Genomic DNA, 20,184 nt, shown 5'->3' on the forward strand with positions numbered 1-20,184 from the left:
AGACGGCATTGGTCGCGCTGGTGAATGATCTCTGGCGGGCTCGGGACAGAGGTTGCTCCTCTGTCCTAGTCCTTTTAGACCTCTCAGCGGCTTTTGATACCATCGACCATGGTATCCTGCTGCGACGTCTCAGAGGGTTAGGAGTGGGAGGCACGGTACTCCAGTGGTTCTCACCTTCTGGGACGTTCGCAGTCGGTGTTGGCAGGGGGGCAGAGATCGACCTTGAGACCTCTCATTTGTGGAGTTCCTCAGGGATCGGTTCTCTCGCCTCTTCTGTTCAACATCTATATGAAGCCGCTGGGTGAGATCATTCGTGGTTTTGGAGTTGGGTATCACCAATATGCTGATGATACCCAACTTTTTATTTCTACCCCAAACCACCCCAGCGATGCCCTCGACGTGATGTCCCATTGCCTGGAGGCGGTCCGGGTCTGGATGGGGAGGAACAGGCTTCGACTCAACCCTGACAAGACTGAGTGGCTGTTCGTGCCGGCATCCCGGGAAATTCCGATTATTCCATCATTGGCCATGGGGGATGAGCTATTACCCCCCGTAGATAGGGCTCGCAACTTGGGGGTCCTTCTAGATTCACAGCTCTCTTTGGAAGAGCATATTGGAGCTGTGACTAGGGGGGCCTTTGCCCAGGTTCGCCTGGTGCGCCAGTTGCGGCCCTATCTAGACCGGGATGCCTTGCGTACAGTCACTCATGCACTCATGACCTCTCGTCTGGACTACTGTAATGCTCTCTACATGGGGCTGCCCTTGAGGTCCACCCGGAGACTTCAGCTGGTGCAGAATGCAGCCGCGCGAGTTGTCTTGGGGGTTTCCCGATACTCCCATGTTACACCTTTGCTCCGCGAGCTGCATTGGCTACCGGTTGCTCTCCGGGTGAGGTTCAAGGTCTTAGTGATGACTTACAAAGGCCTTCATGGCATGGGTCCGGATTACCTACGGCAACACCTGCGGCCGGCGTCAACTTCCCTCCGTCCAGTGCGCTCCCACAGAGAGGGCCTCCTTAGGGTGCCGCCGATCAAAGAATGCCGATTGGTTGCCCCCAGGGGGAGAGCGTTCTCTGTGGGCGCGCCAGACCTTTGGAACCGCTTACCGGCTGAGCTCCGGATGGCCCCCGACCTTCGCTCCTTCCGGCGCGATCTTAAAACCTTCTTTTTTGAACAAGCTGGCCTGGTCTGATGGGATGGGGTTGGGTTTTTATAAATAGCTCTAATTTTAAGATGTATTAATTATTATGGGCATAATGGTTTAATCGCTTTTAATTTTTGTATTCGGTTTTTTACTATGTATTGCCCTGTTCACCGCCCTGAGTCCCTCGGGAGAAGGGCGGTATACAAATTAAATTATTAAATTATTAAATTATTATTAATGAGGAACCCAGCACTGTCCTCTTGAAACTGTCTAAGGTGCTGCCTAAAGCAGGGGATTAGCAGTGGAAGGCAAAAAGAAGATGATTGTGTTGTTTGTCCCTTCTGCAAAGCCTCTAACAAGTAAGTCTTCCACCCCCACCATCCCCAGTCTTGGCAGCTCCCACAGTCCATTTTTTTTTAATGGGGAGGACTGAAAAATCATCACACATTGTGACTGCAGACCATCTGTTAATCTCACCTGCAACAACTTAATACAAACAATGACAGCATAATATATGTTTTCCCAGCTCAGTTGAAGATCTATCAGCTTCATTGGCAAAGTATGCTGAGTCTGGTTAGATTTACATTTGATCAGGATTTTTTAGGTTATGCAGATTTCCCTCTTTGCATATTCATTATTCACTATATTATGTCAATGCAAACAACAGTCTTCAGAAAATCCAGAAAAATGGGTTAATGTAGTAACTAACTTACTTGTGTTCTGTAAATGCAACTCAGGTATCATTTTTCTGAATTCAAGAAAAAAAATTGTCTAGATATTTACTGAAGGTTTTGCTGTAGGACATTAAGTAGTGTAATGATTGGATCAGGTTTGGACAATTTTCGTCATTGCTTCAGGGCCCAGCCATTCATTTTCTCTATTTCCCTGTTCAGCTTCTTAGAAGTTCATCATCATCAATAATTCTAATAAAATGAAGACAAATTCTTTAGAGGAAGTAGAGAGGATTGTGAATCTCTTGGAACTTTGGTAACTGGAAGTAATGATTTAAAATAAAGATGTATGAGAAGTTCCTAAATTCAGTAAAGCTAGATTTCCAGCACAAGGCCATTGAAAACATTTTTATAAATGGAAAAGTATCAAGCAAATGCAAATACTTGGGAGATAATAATTGATAGCTAATGCATAGGCTCAGGATTTTTGCCGCTATGAATTGTTTTATTATTGCAAAGAGAATTTATCATAATAAAAAAGCCATTTGGCTTGGCATAAGGGAGGATGTGGGGGGGTTTCCCCGAAACTATAGGATAATAAAGAGTTAGAAATATATCTTGTTTTTACATTGAACTACCCCATTGTACTTATCTTTCAGTGCCCTCTTGTGAATTGCTTCATTCTCATGAGAAGAGGTCTTTAGCCAGAAATAGTCTGGTTTGATAGTAATTTTACAGTGAGTCATTTGATAATTTATGAGAAGGAGAAGAAGGATTCTGCTAAAGTCATCATTCAGCTTCACAGTAGAATGAATATCATAGCCAATCTTGAGATTGTAAATATTCTTGTATTTCATGGCCATTCTGCATCCTTGGACCTCTCTAAGCACTTTTGGACTTCTGTAGAATTTTGCTTTTTACTAAATAAATACAAAATAGTTATTTGTCTATATACTGTGTAGCTTGTATTGGGAATGCTGTGTCTCTTGATTGGCTGCCATTTTACTAGTCAGGTTTATTCAGTCTAATCCCAAAAATTTAAGAAATATGCATCGCTGTATATGGTTCAGGTGGCTCTAATTGTGTGTGTGTGAGAGAGCAAGTGAGTGAGTGACCATATTTCATATAGCTGATATTGTTTATTCACTACTACCCATTTTAGATTATGTTTGTAATTCAGCAAATGTTTGGGCAAGTATCAGTGAGGAGAAATTATTAGAAGTTTTAGATTGTTTTCAACATTGGTGTAATAAATACATAATTGAAAACTATTTCCTCTATGAATTTCTACCTATTTCCAATCTATCATAATTTAAAAGGATAAAAAATATCTGCTGAGCCTCCCTTGCCACTAATCTTGAGTCTGTTCTATCTATTCTGAGATGAACTGAGGCAAAAGTATTAGAAGGATCACAATGGAATATAGGCCTATAGATCAGCCTAATTGAATTATATGGTGCTTCCTTAATTTGTGCTAAGATAGAAAAATATGACAAATCCTAGCTATTTGGCTCTTTTTCCTACCCTGCTCTGATGTTTTACTTAGCACCTCACACTTTACGGAATAAGAACTGGACATTGTAGAAATTCCATCAAATCCTTTATTCTGCTGTAAGACTCTTGCCCAAAGCCTATCAAAACAGGGGTGCATAGAATTGTTGAAGACAGTTTTAATGCCAGAATAGTTCAAAATGATGAGGTTTTCTACACAGTATTCCATACGTATCCCCCCTCCAATCTAAACAATCTGATGAAGTGTTGTTTTAAAGACTTTAATTATGGAGCCCTTAACTCTAAGGCATATAAGAGTTTGGAGCTATTGTTCCTAAGTAGAGCCATAATCCTGGACAATATGCATATTGGGCAGACATTAGCATTTAGAGTATGTTGTTCTTTTCTTTATGTTATTGCAGTTCCTATATATTGTAGACCAGGGGTAGGCAACCTTGGTTCTTTTATGACTATAGACTTCAACTCCCAGAATTCCTGAGTCAGCATAGACTAAGATCAATTGCCATTTTGATAGCAATCACCTATCATTTTTCTTGGAATTAAGGGAAGCACAGCTTGAAATGTAAATGGAAGTTGGAGCCCTATATTTCAGGTAGATAAGTAAAATGCATATTTTTATGAGAAGGACTTTTGTTGTTGTTAGCTGTGAAGTCGTGTCCAACCCACCGCGACCCTATGGACAACGTTCCTCCAGGCCTTTCTGTCCTCTACCATCTTCTGGAGTCCATTTAAGCTCATGCCTACTGCTTCAGTGACTCCATCCAGCGACCTCATTCTCTCTCGTCCCCTTCTTCTATTGCCCTCAATCTTTCCCAGCATTAGGCTCTTCTCCAGTGAGTCCTTCCTTCTCATTAGGTGGCCAAAGTATTTGAGTTTTAGCTTCAGGATCTGGCCTTCTAAGGAGCAGTCAGGGTTGATCTCCTCTAGGACTGACCGGTTTGATCACCTTGCAGTCCAAGGGACTCGCAGGAGTCTTCTCCAGCACCATAGTTCAAAGGCCTCAATTCTTTGGCACTCAGCCTTTCTTATGGTCCAACTTTCACTGCCATACATTGCAACTGGGAAGACCATAGCCTTGACTATACACACTTTTGTTGACAGGGTGATGTCTCTGCTTTTTAGTGTGCTGTCTAGATTTGCCATGGCTTTCCTCCCAAGGAGCAAGCGTCTTTTAATTTCTTGGCTACAGTCCCCATCTACAGTGATCTTGGAGCCCAGGAAAATAAAATCTGTCACTACCTCCATTTCTTCCCCATCTATTTGCCAGGAATTGAGAAGGCCGGATGCCATGATCTTGGTTTTCTTAATGTTAAGTTTCAACCCAAGTTTTGCACTCTCCTTCTTCACCCACAACAAGAGGCTCTTTAGTTCTTCTTCACTTTCTGCCATTAGAGTGGTATCATCTGCATATATTAGGTTGTTGATATTTCTTCCAGCAATCTTAATTCCAACTTTTGATTCATCTAGCCTTGCCTTTCTCATGATGTGCTCTGCATATAAGTTAAATAGGCAGGGTGACAGTATACAGCCTTGCCGGACTTCTTTCCCAATTTTGAACCAATCAGTGGTTCCGTGTCCTGTTCTCACTGTTGCTTCTTGGCCCACATATAGGTTTCTCAAGAGACAAATAAGATGGTCTGGTACTCCCATCTCTTTAAGAACTTGCCACAGTTTGTTGTGATCCACACAATCAAAGGCTTTAGCATAGTCAATGAAGCAGAAGTAGATGTTTTTCTGGAACTCCCTAGCTTTCTCCATGATCCAGCGTATGTTGGCAATTTGATCTCTAGTTCCTCTGCCTCTTCGAAATCCTGCCTGTACTTCTGGTAGTTCTCGATCCACATACTGCTGAAGTCTAGCTTGTAGGATTTTAAGCATAACTTTACTAGCATGAGAAATGAGTGCAATGGTGCGATAGTTTGAACATTCTTTGGCACTGCCTTTCTTTGGAATTGGAATGTAAACTGATCTTTTCCAATCCTGTGGCCACTGATGAGTTTTCCAAATTTCCTGGCAAATTGAGTGTAGCACTTTTACTGCATCGTCTTTTAAGATTTTGAATAGCTCACCTGGAATACTGTCACCTCCACTAACTCTGTTGTTGCTCAGCTTTTCTAAGGCCCACTTCACTTCACATTCTAGGATGTCTGGCTCGAGGTCAGTGACCACCTCATTGTGATTATCAGGGACATTAAGTTCATTCTTGTATAGTTCCTCTGTGTAATTTTGCCACCTCTTCTTAATCTCTTCTGCCTCTGTTAGGTCCCTGCCATTTTGGTCCTTTATCATACCCATTTTTACATGAAACGTTCCCTTCATCTCTCCAATTTTCTTGAAAAGATCTCTGGTCCTCCCTATTCTATTGTTTTCTTCTATTTCTTTGCAATGTTCATTTAAGAAGGCATTCTTATCTCTTCTAGCTATTCTCTGGAATTCTGCATTAATTTGGCTGTATCTTTCTTTTTCTCCCTTGCCTTTTGCTTCCCTCCTTTCCTCAGCTATTTGCAAAGCTTCCTCAGACAGCCATTTTGCTTTCTTGCATTTCTTTTTCTTTGGGATTATTTTGGTTGCTACCTGTTGTACAATGTTGCGAACCTCTGTCCATAGTTCTTCAGGCACTCTGTCTATCAGATCTAATTCCTTAAATTTATTTGTCACCTCTACTGTATATTCAACAAGGATATGATTTAATTCATACCTGAGTGGCCTAGTGCTTTTCCCTACTTTCTTCAGTTTAAGCCTAAACTTTGCAATGAGAAGCTCATGGTCTGAGCCACAGTCAGCTCCTGGTCTTGTTTTTACTGACTGTATAGAGCTTCTCCATCTTTGGCTGCAGAGCATATAGTCAATCTGATTTCTGTGTTGACCGTCTGGTGATGTCCATGTGTAGAGCCATCTCTTGGGTTGTTGGAAAAGAGTGTTTACTATGACCATCGTATTCTCTTGACAAAATTCTATCAGACTGTGCCCTGCTTCATTTTGTACTCCAAGGCCAAACTTGTTGTTATTCCGGTTATCTTTTGGCTTCCTACTTTAGCATTCCAATCCCCCATGATGATAAGAACATCATTTTTTGGTGTTAGTTCTATAAGGTCCCTTAGAGCTTTGTAGAACTGGTCAATTTCATCTTCTTCAGCACTGGTGGTTGGGGCATAGACTTGGACTACTGTAATATTGAATGGTTTGCCTTGGATTCGAACTGAGATCTGTCATTTTGAGGATTGTATCCCAGTATTGCTTTTCCTATTCTTTTATTGACTATGAAGGCTACTTCATTTCTTCTGAGGGATTCTTGCCCGCAGTAGTATGCCTGATGGTCATCTGAATTAAATTCACCCATTCTTGTCCATTTGATTTCGCTGATACCTAAGATGTCGATGTTCAGTCTTGTCATCTCTTGTTTGACCACGTCCAGCTTTCCTTGATTCATGGATCTTACATTCCAGGTTGCTATGGAGAAAAAATCTTTATAGCATCGGACTTTCCTTTCACCACCAGACACATCCACAGCTGAGCGTCCTTTCGGCTTTGGCCCAGTCGCTTCATTCTTTCTGGCGCTACTAGTACTAGCCCTCTGCTCTTCCCCAGTAGCATATTGGACGCCTTCCGACCTGAGGGGCTCATCTTCCAGCGTCATATCGTTTTGCCTTTTAGTACTGTCCATAGGGTTTTCATGGCAAATATACTGGAGTGGTTTGCCATTTCCTTCTCCAGTGGATCACGTTTTGTCAGAACTCTCTGCTATGACCTTTCCGTCTTGGGTGGCCCTGCACGGCATAGCTCATAGCTTTATTGAATTACGCAAGCCCCTTCGCCACAACAAGGCAGTAATCCATGAAGGGGGGGAAGGACGTTAGCTCGGAGTAAATTAGGTGCATTAATTCATTTATTATAGATAATCAGTGCAGAGCAAATAGCTTGTTTGGTATAACATCTTCAACTATTGCTGGTCACTAGAGAAGTCAATTAAGAATTAAAGGCCCTGTGTTAAGTTCATGGTGTGACCAGATCATTCCTACTGATAATTCCAAGAGAGACTTGGTAATCAGATATCCCCAAAACAGAACCCCACAGAAGTACCTGTCCAGACAATGCAATATTTTTTATAAACAGCTGACTAGAGATGGTATAACAGCATGGTGAAATCAACAGCTAAATCAATCAATACTTCTACTTAGGAGTTTGATACCTGCCAAGAATTTTTCTGTGAACTTTATGCCAATATAGCTGCTGCCTAGAAGGCCAATATAATTTCTGCCTTGAAAAAAGAACATTTTGGACTTAATGCACTGGCTGCAGTGCAACCTTAGACAGGTAAAGAAGATGATCAGCTGAAATTTGGAAATGCATTAGGAATATACATGATTCCTCCAGATTTAATTAAAAACAAACTGGACAGTGATACCCAACTTTGGTCTCATTTACTGATGTAGATGTAGAGAGATGTGGAGATAACATTGGTGAAAGTATGCAGGGAAGATAAACTTGAACTCAGCTCTGGGAAAGAGGAAGAGTTTCAGAGAGAAATCAAAATAACCATGTTGTGATTCTGTTGGCATCATTGGAAAAGGAACAGGCTTTTAAGATTCTGTTGTTATACCCTACACCAGGGGTAGGCAACCTTGGCTCTTTTATGCCTTGTGGACTTCAACTCCATGCTGGCTCAGGAATTCTGGGAGTTGAAGTCCACAAGTCATAAAAGAGCCAAGGTTGCCTACCCCTGCCCTACACAATAAAATATCATTCCTGTAATCCTTGTGATCTTTGTTTCCAGATATATTGACATAGCGTCAAGTTGTCAACCTTTAAGAAGGAAAGGTCTCCTTGATCATTATCTACCTATTAAGTACTATCAGTAAATTATAAAGTGTAACTTTACATTTAAAAGTAAGATACCAACATTGAAAATTACAAACTGAATAGAGACAGGAAATATTCCACAAAGTTGGCTTCAGGGAAGGCAGAAATACAATCGGATTCCATGCTGAGTTCTTAAATGGAGAAATATATTGCAAAACCTACCTTGTGCTATTTATTGATTTTAAGCAAGCAGTTGATAATATCACTAGAAGCAAATTGTGGGAAGACTTCAGAAGCTGATGATGGCTTATTTTTATCTATAAGATGTAAGACAACTCTAATCTTACGATAAGATGTAATGTGGAAGGGCAGTTCTCTGACTGAAGAACTCCTCAGTTTAAGAGAGTTAAACAAGGCTGCATCTTGCCCGGCTATTATTCCATTTCTAGATAAATTCTACAGTCATTTAGCTGACAAAAACAGCCTTTTCCCAACCAAATATTGCAGGCAGGTTTATTACTATCATTGAAGAGGCAAGACAAAAGGGATCCACTTTCATCTGTCCAGGCTCGGGGAAATAGTTTGACCGTTGATAAGAGTGTGATTCAACTAACAGTATCCTGTTTGGAATAGGGACAGATGGAATGAGCTTGATTTTACCTGTGTAATTATAATCGATGTGATTTTTTCCCCATCTTCTGTGACAAAGTTCTGTAAGATTGGGATGGCTGTATAGGTAGTCCTCGATTTATGACGGTCATGGAGCCTGGTCATTAAGTGATATGCACATATGATCACCTCACTTAATTATTCCTGCCCCTGTCTCACTACTGCAGTCATTAAGCAACTGTGCAGGTCATATAAGTGGAGCATGGATGCCTTGGGGAGGAGCCTCCTTAAAAAAAACAGAAGCATTCCAAAAGACTGTAAGAAAAGTACCAGCTTGCAGAACAGCTGTCAGAAGCTGCAAAAAAACAGAAAGGTAAGTGGGGTGCTTCTGGGATTGGAGCTGGCTGAGGAGCAGGCAGAATCCGGCAAGTTGCAACATCTTCACGTGTACCCGTAGCCTTTGAAGTTCCCCTGAGTGGCTGGGTTGGGACCGAGCCCTTGGCCTCCAGGGACCTAGTTGGGGAGAAGCAGACCCAAAGTCTTAGAGGACCCATTGCTTGATGTGGGGAGGGTGGTGATAGGGAGGGATAGGCACTACAGCATCCTAGGGGGGAATGATTGCTGAGGTGCTGCACCTGCCAAAACTTTGAAACGGGGTCATAAGTAGCTTTTGGGAGGTCCGGCATAAGTCTGAATGGTTGATAACTGGCTATTCATAAGGCAAGGACTACCTATACATTTCTACATAGTAAATGAATAATATTTTTAATTTTATATTTAAAAATCTGGTTAAAGCAAGATTGTGAAAATGCAGTGCTAAGTGATTTGACATAGGTTACCTGGAACCAAATTGTAAAAGAAATTCCAGATTACTTACTAAAGACTTGGTCAAACAGCTCAATGGTATATTGCTAGTGCAATGCAATAAGGCATCCATGCATTATGAAGATAGCACATTTATTTTACTACTGTCTTATAATGTTCAGTGAGAAAAACTGTATGGAGTTTCCCTAACATTTCAATTCAAGGAAACAGGGTTGTCTTTTCTAATATGTTCTGTGCAAGAAGGATGAACGAATATGGATTCTAGAACAGTGTTTCTCAATCTCAACAACTATAAAATGTATGGGTTACAACTCCCAGAATTCCCCAGCCAGTTGACTGGCCAGGAAATTCTTGGAGTTGAAGTCAATATGTCTTAAAGATGTTAAGGTTGAGCAACAATGTTCTAGATTATAAAATATGATTAAGCAGGATTGTATCTTTCTGGAAAAATTCTTTAGAGAGCTGTGTTTGAAGACAATAGCAGAAATATGATTTATTTTAGTAAACTTTTTTAAAAAAAACTTTGTATACAGAACATGTTAAAAGTTGGCCCATAAAAAGTGGTCAGAACTTATTTATTTTATCTCTTCAATTGCATCTTCACAGCTATTTAAATGCAGTGTGAAATGAATATGTTTTTTACATGGCCTACTATATGTAATAAGGAATGCAATGTGGTTAGATTGTTTAACCAGTTTAAGCTTAATTGCAGGATAGACATGCTTAAAATTCTCATTTATTTTTCCATTACCTTTTATTTTCATTATTTCCTTTATTTGCTGTGAAATTGTTTATTGATATGGCTAATCAGCTACTAAATAACCCTCTCATAAATAGCCTTTAAAAAATAGCTACCAGTGTTATAAGTCAGTTGCAAATTCTTTATTAATAAAACTTTTTTCTTCCAATAGTTAAAGATGAAATTTGCCCAAGATGAATGTGGCTTTTTTTTTAAATAAGTATGTTTTATTCAAAGGGAAATTGCTATGTTCAACAAATGTTTCCAATTATCAGTTAATACATTACATCACTAAATACTCAGGGAACTGATTTAATTGAAGATTCTACCCATTTCTCAGTGGGTTAGGACGCTGAGCTTGTCGATCAGAAGGTCGGCAGTTTGGCGGGTCAAATCCCGAGTGCCGCGTAACAGAGTGAGCGCCTGTTACTCGTCCCAGCTTCTGCCAGCCTAGCAGTTCAAAAGCACGTAAAAATGCAAGTAGAAAAATAGGGACCACTACGGTGGGAAGGTAACAGCGTTCTGTGCGCCTTTGGCGTCTAGTCATGACGGCCACATGACCACGAAGACGTCCTTGGACAAGCGCTGGCTCTTCGGCTTTGAAACGGAGATGAGCACCGGCCCCTAGAGTTGGAAACGACTAGCACGCATGTGCGGGGGAACCTTTACCTTTACCTTTACCCATTTTTAATCCCTTTGGCTGCCCCTTTTACCCAGCATCCAGAGAATAATTTTTCCATCCAGAATTCTAACAGGCAGAGACTTTAATGTGACAGCACTAATCATTTTTCAGAAGAGGGGGTAGAGAACAAATTTACATCCTCTTACTAAGTATACTACCTGGATAATCAGAATTAATAAGTATATCCATAAGATAGGTGCATCCAGTAACTTGTAGATGGTTTATCTCCAATAAACTATACTGCATGCTGATTTTTCAATCGGTGATATTTTCAATATCTAAACAGAATATTAAATTCAGTGTGAAGGTCTTTTCAGTAGGAGTCTCCAATAAAGGGGCTCCCTGCTTACTAATAAATGATAATTGAGAATATATTTCATACCAATATCCCATAAGGCTTAAGAGTATTTTGCAATAACCACATTTGTTATGTTCCTGTTAATTTCCAATCGTTAATATACCAGTTTAAAAAGGATATGAATACCTTACCAAACTAATCAATGTTCCAGAACAAAAAAAAATATATGACATAAATTCTATGTCATATGAAACAATCTTGTTCTATAAATACCATAACTAGCCGATCCTATCAGATTTCTTTGGGAAAAAAAATACATGTCCAAAAATTCAAAATAAGATGGATTCAAAATCATTTTGCATGTATGTGTAGAATTTCTATAGATTTAAAACTGTATTAGTAACAATTTTAAAATCCATAGAAATGCTAATATAGATGCAAAATGGTCTTGGGCACTTCACTCTCTTATTTCCTAAGGTGGGGAGACTGTAAGAGGACATCAAATGAATTTCTTGGCATTTATACCTAGATTTCCAACCTTATTCAACATTCCACTGCATTACATTCAAAGCATCCCTTAGAACAGTGTTTTTCAGCTTTTGCAACTTTAAGGCTGCATGTTGCTTGGAAATTCTGAGAGTTGCAGTCCACACATATGAATATTGCCAAGGCTGACAAACACTGCTTTGGATTAATGGAAGAAAAATTCAGATCCCTAAAAAAAGGAAATCACCAGATTTTTTAAAAAGACTTCTCTTTTGCAGAATTGTCATTATTGTCTATGATCATTGATCTATGAGTGTTCTGACTGGATTGTGGATGCCGTTCAAATTAGAGTTGATTTTTAAAAGAAAAAATATGGCATGAACTTTTTTTCACACTGGAACCTATGATATAAAACTCTCCGGATATTTGCCTCCTATGTAATTTTAGCAGTAGATAAGATGTATATGTCTAGCTACAATAAAATAAACTCGGCGGCTAGTACAAAAGCAGGCAATTCCAGTTTGATGGATTTTAACACACTTTACGTTGCAGTTAACAATAAGTCTCTTAACTGCTTCCTAAGAAATTGAAAAGAACCCCAGATCGCATCAGAGAAGATCATTTCACCTTTTCTTAACAAAATACACACATACACACACACATTCAGATTTAATATAGAATGTGTGTATGTGTGTGTGTATTTTCAGCTTGGATATTTGTTCTTGACTTAATTACCGTATTGGAAAAAAATGATCACATAGTTTTATTAGAGTGCTAAATCATCAAGATCTTTAAAAAAAAATGCCCCAAACATATATTCTCCTCCCCAAATTTGCTTTCTCTCTCTCTTTTTTTTTTTTACAGGGATCTTGCGGCATGTGAGTGAGAGGTTTATTTAGTCCATAGTTAAAAGCTTTTTTAAAATCCTCATTTCTTCTAACACCTTAACAGCTATGCAGTTTCTTACAAGATATGTTTTATCGTTTCAAGAAATGCTGTTAACCTGGCAGTTTTAAAACTGAATGAACAAGGCCTCTTGGACAAATTGAAAAACAAATGGTGGTACGACAAAGGAGAGTGTGGCAGCGGGGGAGGTGACTCCAAGGTTAGCCTCAATGTCACCAAAGCGGGTAAACAGAACTGTTGAGTAATTGGTGCGTCTGCTGAGGTTCCTCCTTCCAGCTCGCCAGACCCAATGGTGTCCTGTGACACTTGCAAATCCAGTGCCAACCAACATCCAGGTGTATGCAATTACTGTCAAAGCAAAAATATTTGCATCCTAATCAGATTTTCTTTTTGACCAAGGCCAACTGGTTCGCCTTGAAATACAAATTGGAGTTTTTCTTGCCATTTGGGTATTTTTTTTTAAAAAAAAAAGTGAATCATTTGGGAGTAATATCCATCTCCTAAGTAAATTTTCTGAACCTCTAACAGAATATAAAAAGTGCTGATAAATTATCATGCGGCCTGGTTAAGCCACAAATGAGTGGCATGTTGGCCTAGAGGTGGAGCTCTCACCTCACCTTATAGGTGGCTATGAGTTCAATCCTAGGGAGTAGCAGATATTTCTCTCTCTGGGCGCAAAGAGAAAATATCTGCTGTGAGCTCTGGGTAGGCATCAGGAAGGGCATCTGGCTAGTAAACAGCTCCATTCAGTTACCCTGACTTCACCCAGATGCAGGGGCTTACAGGGTTGTTCAATTTTTTAAAAAGCCCACAAATAACTAGTTTTACCATAAAGGGTTATAGGCTTAATCTCACCTCTAATTCCTTAAAGGAAAGAATTCCTTTTCATCATGTATCTTTCATCATATTTTTCCTGTCCTGGCATAATTGTTTGTTAGGACAGATTTGCACAATATTGACTTGAAAGTGGGCCTATTATAGTTTCTTCAAAAGAACCTGAGGAAGATAATCCAATTTAACAATTTGGTTGTGTCAACAGAAGAAAATATCTGTAACTCAAGGTTGAACTTGATGCTCTCCGAGCTGATTGTTTGCTTGCAGACATTTCATTACCCAACTAGTAAACACCATCAGTGTTAATGAGTGTGGGATTTGTAGTCTGTTTAGATATGATACACCCCTGTCAAAACTGGCAGGACAAGCTACTATATATAAACAGGCAACAGAAGCCCTCTCTTCACAATGACAATTGGGACCAGGATTTCTATCACTAAGCAACACAGTCATAAAGCATGACATAATATGACTGCACTGCTTAGCAATGGAAATTCCAACACTTTTGATTGTTGTCATTAAGAGGATCACTGCAGGTTTTTAAGCAAGGATGTCACATGGTTGCCATTTGCTATTTTCTGCAAGTTTCCCTATTGACTTTGCTTGTAGGAAACTGTCAAAGAAAGTCACAAATGGCACCCACATGACACATGACATTGAGATGTTGTAATCACAAGCTGGACGGTGAGCACTCATATCATGATCATGTGATCATGGGGATGCTATGAGCCACGAATCCAGGAGGACGCCCAAGTTGCAAGCCCTATCGATGGGGGGTAACACCTCACCCCCCCATCATTAAAGGTGGAATAGACTGGTTAGTCCAAGATGCCAGTATGCACAGCCACTGAGTCTTGGCAGGATTGAGACGAAGATGTAAAACATTATTAACAGTATTATCATCTGTTATCTGTCAAGTTTCCGATAGACAAGACCAAACAAATCAGAATTCCGAGGCTTGAGATTTCCTCAAAGAACATGTTTATTGGCTACATAGCATCAGCACGGTCAAAAGTGAAACCAAGTCTGAAATCCCCTTCAAAGAGACACAATATTACAAAGTTGAACTTCCCACCCCAATACTATGCAATCAGCTACATTCCCCAATAGAACAGTTTGGCGGGCTTTCTAACCAAATGCTCACGCCTCCCCTATCTAATTGACAAAAAAGACCTTGGTTCCCACAGGACAGTAAAATGTTTAGACTAGTAGAAATCCTCCGCACCCCCTCCCATTCTTGTGGCAAACTAGAATGAGCAAAATGGCTGCAGCCAAGTTTGTTGTAAAGGTGACATTATCTTTGTTCTGAGATTATGCATAATATGTTGAACCAGGTCAGGTGAAAACAGATATACAACCTATGACATGCCAATCTTGGCTATTAACTTTGGTTAGGTGTGTGTGTGTGTGTGTGTGTGTGTGTTAGTATTTTTAAATGCAGACTATTTGATTCATTGAAGGTTCAATGTATTATACAAACTCAGAATAAGTTGATTTGATTTACAGTTTCTTTTAAAAATTAATCTCTGTGCCTTTAAATATTTTGAACATCTAAAATTAAAAAGTTATGATTCCCAACATGAATGTCGCATGAAGACACTTCTTGGTATCTTCTCAACAGCTTTGTACATTTAGAATTCAGATATTATTTACTGTACTGAATAATAGATCTTTAAATTATCTTATTCCAGTTAGTGATATTAGTGGTCACTGAGTTCACAAACAAATCATTATCTCACTTTAAAATATTGTCACTTGCTTAAGGCTATAAGCTGTTTAATTACTGAAATATTAAATTTTAAATAAGCTATTAGCTTAAGAAATTAAGATAGTAACATAGTTATGTGTCTTAAACAAACCATCCCCCATATCCTAGCTTCTGCAAAACATAAGGTGCTGGTGATAACCTATACAGCCCTACATGGCTTGGGTCCGGGATATTTGAGGGAACACCTGCTGCCAGCATCAAGTTCCCTTCGTCCAGTGCGCTCCCACAGGGAGGGTCTCCTCAGGGTGCCGCCGGTTAAAGACTGCCGGCGGGTAACACCCAGGGGTAGGGCCTTCTCAGTGGGTGCACCTGCCCTGTGGAACCAGCTGCCTGCGGAGCTTAGGACTGCCCCCAACCTCCGTTCATTCCGCCGGGACCTGAAGACCTGGGTCTTCGAGCTCTCTGGCCCAGGCTGAGAATATTTTTAATTTTAATTTTAACTGGGTTTTAATTTTCTCAGGGTTCTATTTAATCTCTTTTAATTTGTTTTAACGTTTGTATTGACTGTTTTTTAAATGCCCTGTAAACCGCCCTGAGTCCTTCGGGAAAGGGCGGTATATAAATCTAAATAAATAAATAAATAACAATTGAAGAGGACTCTTGGTATGAATACATACTGTGAGTCTAAGTACTTTTAGATCCCATGGAATTCAATAGAATGTATTTCTCATAAAGTCTGTTTTGGTTTGCAGCCTAAATTGTACAGCTGACAATTTAGTGGTAGACTTCTTTTGAGGCTATTCATTTATATTAAAAAAGAAGCAAAAGCAGGAAACTATCAAACTATCTGGGAACTTTTTGGGAACGATCCATTAAGACATATTAAGGATTATTTAAGCCAATAGTTTTGGGTTTACAGTAATTGCAGACCACTTATTTAAAACGTCACCCAGCAGGACGTGCCCATTACTTGAAGCGATGGAGCAGGTCCCATTGGTGTATTGTCTCTAACCCTAGGCCTTGGTATAACAGCCACTGTGGCCTGTACTCCATCACTTTGCCATGCGATTCTATGTAGTTTTGCTTGAATAACATAAAATAACATATATAATGTTATTTATGTTATTTCCCACGTGAAGAACTCCTGTAAACCTTGCCGTTTTGAAACTCAGTGAGGCAGGCGTCTTAGACAAGCTGAAAAACAAATGGTGGTACGATAAAGGTGAATGTGGACCGAAGGATTCTGGAAGTAAGGTCAGTTGCTGAAGTTCGGGACCTATTGTTGTGTTCACAAGGGAGTTATTGGTCACATAGGAATAGAAATAAATCAGCTGTTGAAGAACCATCATATTGAAGACGTTAATTTTGTCTCAGCTCCAGTGAAACAAAGTTATATTCTCTTACAACTGCTGTAAAACCACTAATCCACATTTCAACTCCAATTATATACATCTGTTAAAGCCACATTCATCAAGACTGCACATACACACACACGCACACAAACACACACAGAGAGAGACAAAGCACATATCCAAAAGCTTTTTCCATCAATAATAAATCCTTTCAATTTTAATTTGCCCAGAGTGCCCTTCCATATTCTGGATTTGTAGATATAGCGCGCCTAGATTCAGAATAATCCTGTTGAATGATTTAGAATATTTCTATGAGATCTAAAGATATTCTTATTTTAATATGTGCCATTTTATCACTACACAGTACTGGAGTTCCTTTCTAACTCTATTATGGAGCTGACTGTTCCTCTAGAACAACTGATAGCTCAGAAATTGATTCCCCACATTTCTTTTAAAAATTAAATCCTGCCCTTATTTATTTATTTTTCGTAACACTTGGAAATCTAAGATTATAAAGTTATGTATTCAGCATGAATGCCACAATGTAGACACTTCTACATGCTGTCATCTCATCAATTTTGCATTCTATAATTCAGATAAGACTTACTGTATTTAATAATGTATCTTTACATTGTATTGTTATAATAACTGACTTTAAAGATCATCAAGATCAGACCACTCACTCTCATTTTAAAATAGTAAAATATTGCTTGTTGCTTAAAACGAGATCTACTAATTTGCTTAATTAACAATACACCCTATAGTTTCAAGCCCAAAACAACTTGTTATCCAAAGAATTAAGGTAGACAATCACTTATTGAGAAAGCTATACTTTGCTATACCTGATATCAATCCCAGCCATACAAATGAACAATGAATTGTAACAATACTAGTTCACAATATGAAAACAATATAGTGGCTAAAAATACACCTTTAACACTACACTAAAGCTCAGTGGGTTAGGATGCTCAGTGGGTGGCTCAGTGGGTTAGGACGCTGAGCTTGTCGATCAGAAGGTCGGCAGTTTGGCGGGTCGAATCCCGAGTGCAGAGTGAGCGCCCGTTACTCGTCCCAGCTTCTGCCAACCTAGCACTTCGAAAGCACGTAAAAACGCAAGTAGAAAAATAGGGACCACTACGGTGGGAAGGTAACAGCGTTCCGTGCGCCTTTGGCGTCTAGTCATGCCGGTCACATGACCACGGAGACGTCCTCGGACAAGCGCTGGCTCTTTGGCTTTGAAACGGAGATGAGCACCGGCCCCTAGAGTCGGAAATGACTAGCGCGCATGTGCAGGGGAACCTTTACCTTTAAAGCTAATACACCCATGTTTAGACTCAAACCTGGTAGAATTGTGAAGCATCAAACAAAGAACATACTATACTTTTAAAAAAGCACAATCATGAAAAAAAATATTTTGAAGTTTCCCACTTTATACCTAGTGATCCAAGAAATGTTACTAATGTTTTTGTGGCTTTCCTGACTTTCACGTTTTACCAGATTGCAACTAACTGATTAAGTAAAATTTGAAAGAGAGCCCTGATAGCACAGTAGGAAATTAGAGAGTAGCAGTTGAAGAAAAAGATTCCTTGTGCCCAGAATAATAGCTTTGATAGAGAATGCATTTTGCTGAGTTTAGAAAACACACTGTAAGTAATATTCATTAAAACTGATACTTCACAAGTGTTTGGAAAACTTCTCAGATGTTTTGTTTCCTATGAACTTAATCGTCTAATGAAAAGGAACAGCATATAGATCAATAAGCTCATTAGTGATTTTTTTTTAAAAAAATGCTCATGTCTAAGCCACAATTAAACATTAAGCTAGATATGTTTGAAGGCTACTACATTTAATTGCATAAAACTATTTCAGAGTTACTCATACAGTAGCTAAGAGACTCCTGTTCCCAAATATTGGTTTAGTATATGTCAACTTTTGCAATTTTTTTCCAAAATGTGTTTACATTTCTGTGTGGTTAAGGATGTACCAATACTTTTAAAGGTGTCTGTCAGTCAGTGGGTCTTATTTTGTTAAACTTTCCTATTTATTTAAATGAAGCTGTTCCTTAGATCCCCACTCCTGTTTTTTGTAGAGTGCTATTTGTTTGTGCTTCCACTATTTGTTCCTGGAATGCTAACCCACCCCCTTCTGTTTCCCCAGGACAAGACAAGTGCTCTGAGTCTCAGCAACGTTGCTGGCGTCTTCTACATTCTGGTTGGCGGCCTGGGCTTGGCAATGCTGGTGGCTTTGATAGAATTCTGTTACAAATCCAGGGCCGAGGCGAAGAGAATGAAGGTGGCAAAGAGTGCACAGACTTTTAATCCAACTTCCTCGCAGAATACCCAGAATTTAGCAACTTATAGAGAAGGTTACAACGTATATGGAACCGAGAGTGTTAAAATTTAGGGGTAGGACTTAGGGCCCTACTACAGTGAGTGGGTGATGCATCATTTTGTCATGCAATGTTGTGACCTGTCTGTTCAGTGGTGATTCCTGCTTGCTTCTCAACAGAGCTTCCTCTTTTGAAAAACAAAAAACAAAAAACGGTTCAGTTAATTTTGGCTGCAGATGTTTAGTTTATACTTATATGTTGCTAATAGACATCTGCATTGCAAGGATTTGTTAAATGCATCTATATATGTATATATGTATATGTATCTTTTTTGTGTATATATATATATATAGATAGATAGATAGATAGATTGATAGAGATGATGCACTGATTTATTTTCTTTTTATAAAAACAAGGAACATTTTCTGCTCTCAGATAGATTGGATTTTGTGGTGAGAATTTAGAGCTTTATAGAAAAAGGGAAAAATTGAATGGAGGTACTAGAAATATTTCCTTGGCTAAGGGGGGTGGGCTTGTAACTTTTGTTCTAATTGCTGTTGGTTTTGTCTATGAAAGGCTCAGAATTAGAGGACTTGATTTGAGAAAGTTAGTTTCTTCTGCTTTTTGCAGCTCCCTGTGGGATCTGTAGCATAGATCTGCTCTTCCTCATTTGACAGTCCTAGATATACTGACATAAGAAATCCCCACGTTTTCATCCATTAACAATTGCTGGCCAGCAATTCTAGAATTGTAATACCACCTGGAGGAAGCTAGAGTAAGAAAGTTCATTCCAAGAGTTGATGTAGATATTTGAGGTTGAAATCCTATGCATACTTACTTTGGAATTAGTCCATCTAGCCCAGTACTGTCAATAAATTTCAGACAGGCCTGTTTCTACCCACTTGGAGATGCAAGGACTAAACCTAGGATTTTTTCCAAGTTACATCCCTTCCCTTTTGGTGATGATAGCCTTTATCTCGGATGGCTTTAAAAGAGAATTACATATAGGATCAGACATAATCGTAAGCCTGGATTTCTAACCATGGTTGTTTGAACAAACCTTAATTACCTCACTCACAACTAACATAAGCCATCATGGATGGGTTCTCTTATGCTAAGCCCAAAATGAACCATATTCTGAATTGATGTGATGTTTGAATCCAGTCCATACTCTATTGAACCTTCCGATCAGAAGCAGGGCACTTCTGAATATTATTTCTAGAGGCCAAGCATAGCTTCTAGTTTGGCTGCAGCAGGAATAGGTTGCTGGACTAGATGGACCATTGCTCT

The 20,184-nt window shown here is 39.4% G+C and overlaps 1 protein-coding gene across 2 annotated transcripts in view; it reads left to right on the forward strand.

The window, feature by feature from the left end:
* Positions 1–20,184, forward strand: part of GRIA4 (glutamate ionotropic receptor AMPA type subunit 4) — a gene marked incomplete at both ends in the record, with an annotated part of 276,963 nt that overhangs the window by 247,005 nt on the left and 9,774 nt on the right. The window contains 2 exons of one of the 2 annotated variants that reach the window (XM_083362410.1): positions 12,756–12,870; positions 18,723–18,857. In XM_083362410.1, the coding sequence (XP_083218536.1) occupies positions 12,756–12,870; positions 18,723–18,857 (250 nt within the window). Of the gene's footprint in view, positions 1–12,755; positions 12,871–16,352; positions 16,468–18,722; positions 18,858–20,184 lie in introns of both variants that reach the window. The other variant, XM_083362409.1, reaches the window with a different exon arrangement.

This window comes from Vipera ursinii, assembly GCF_947247035.1.
Source record: "Vipera ursinii genome assembly, chromosome: 4".
Classification (NCBI taxonomy): domain Eukaryota; kingdom Metazoa; phylum Chordata; class Lepidosauria; order Squamata; family Viperidae; genus Vipera; species Vipera ursinii.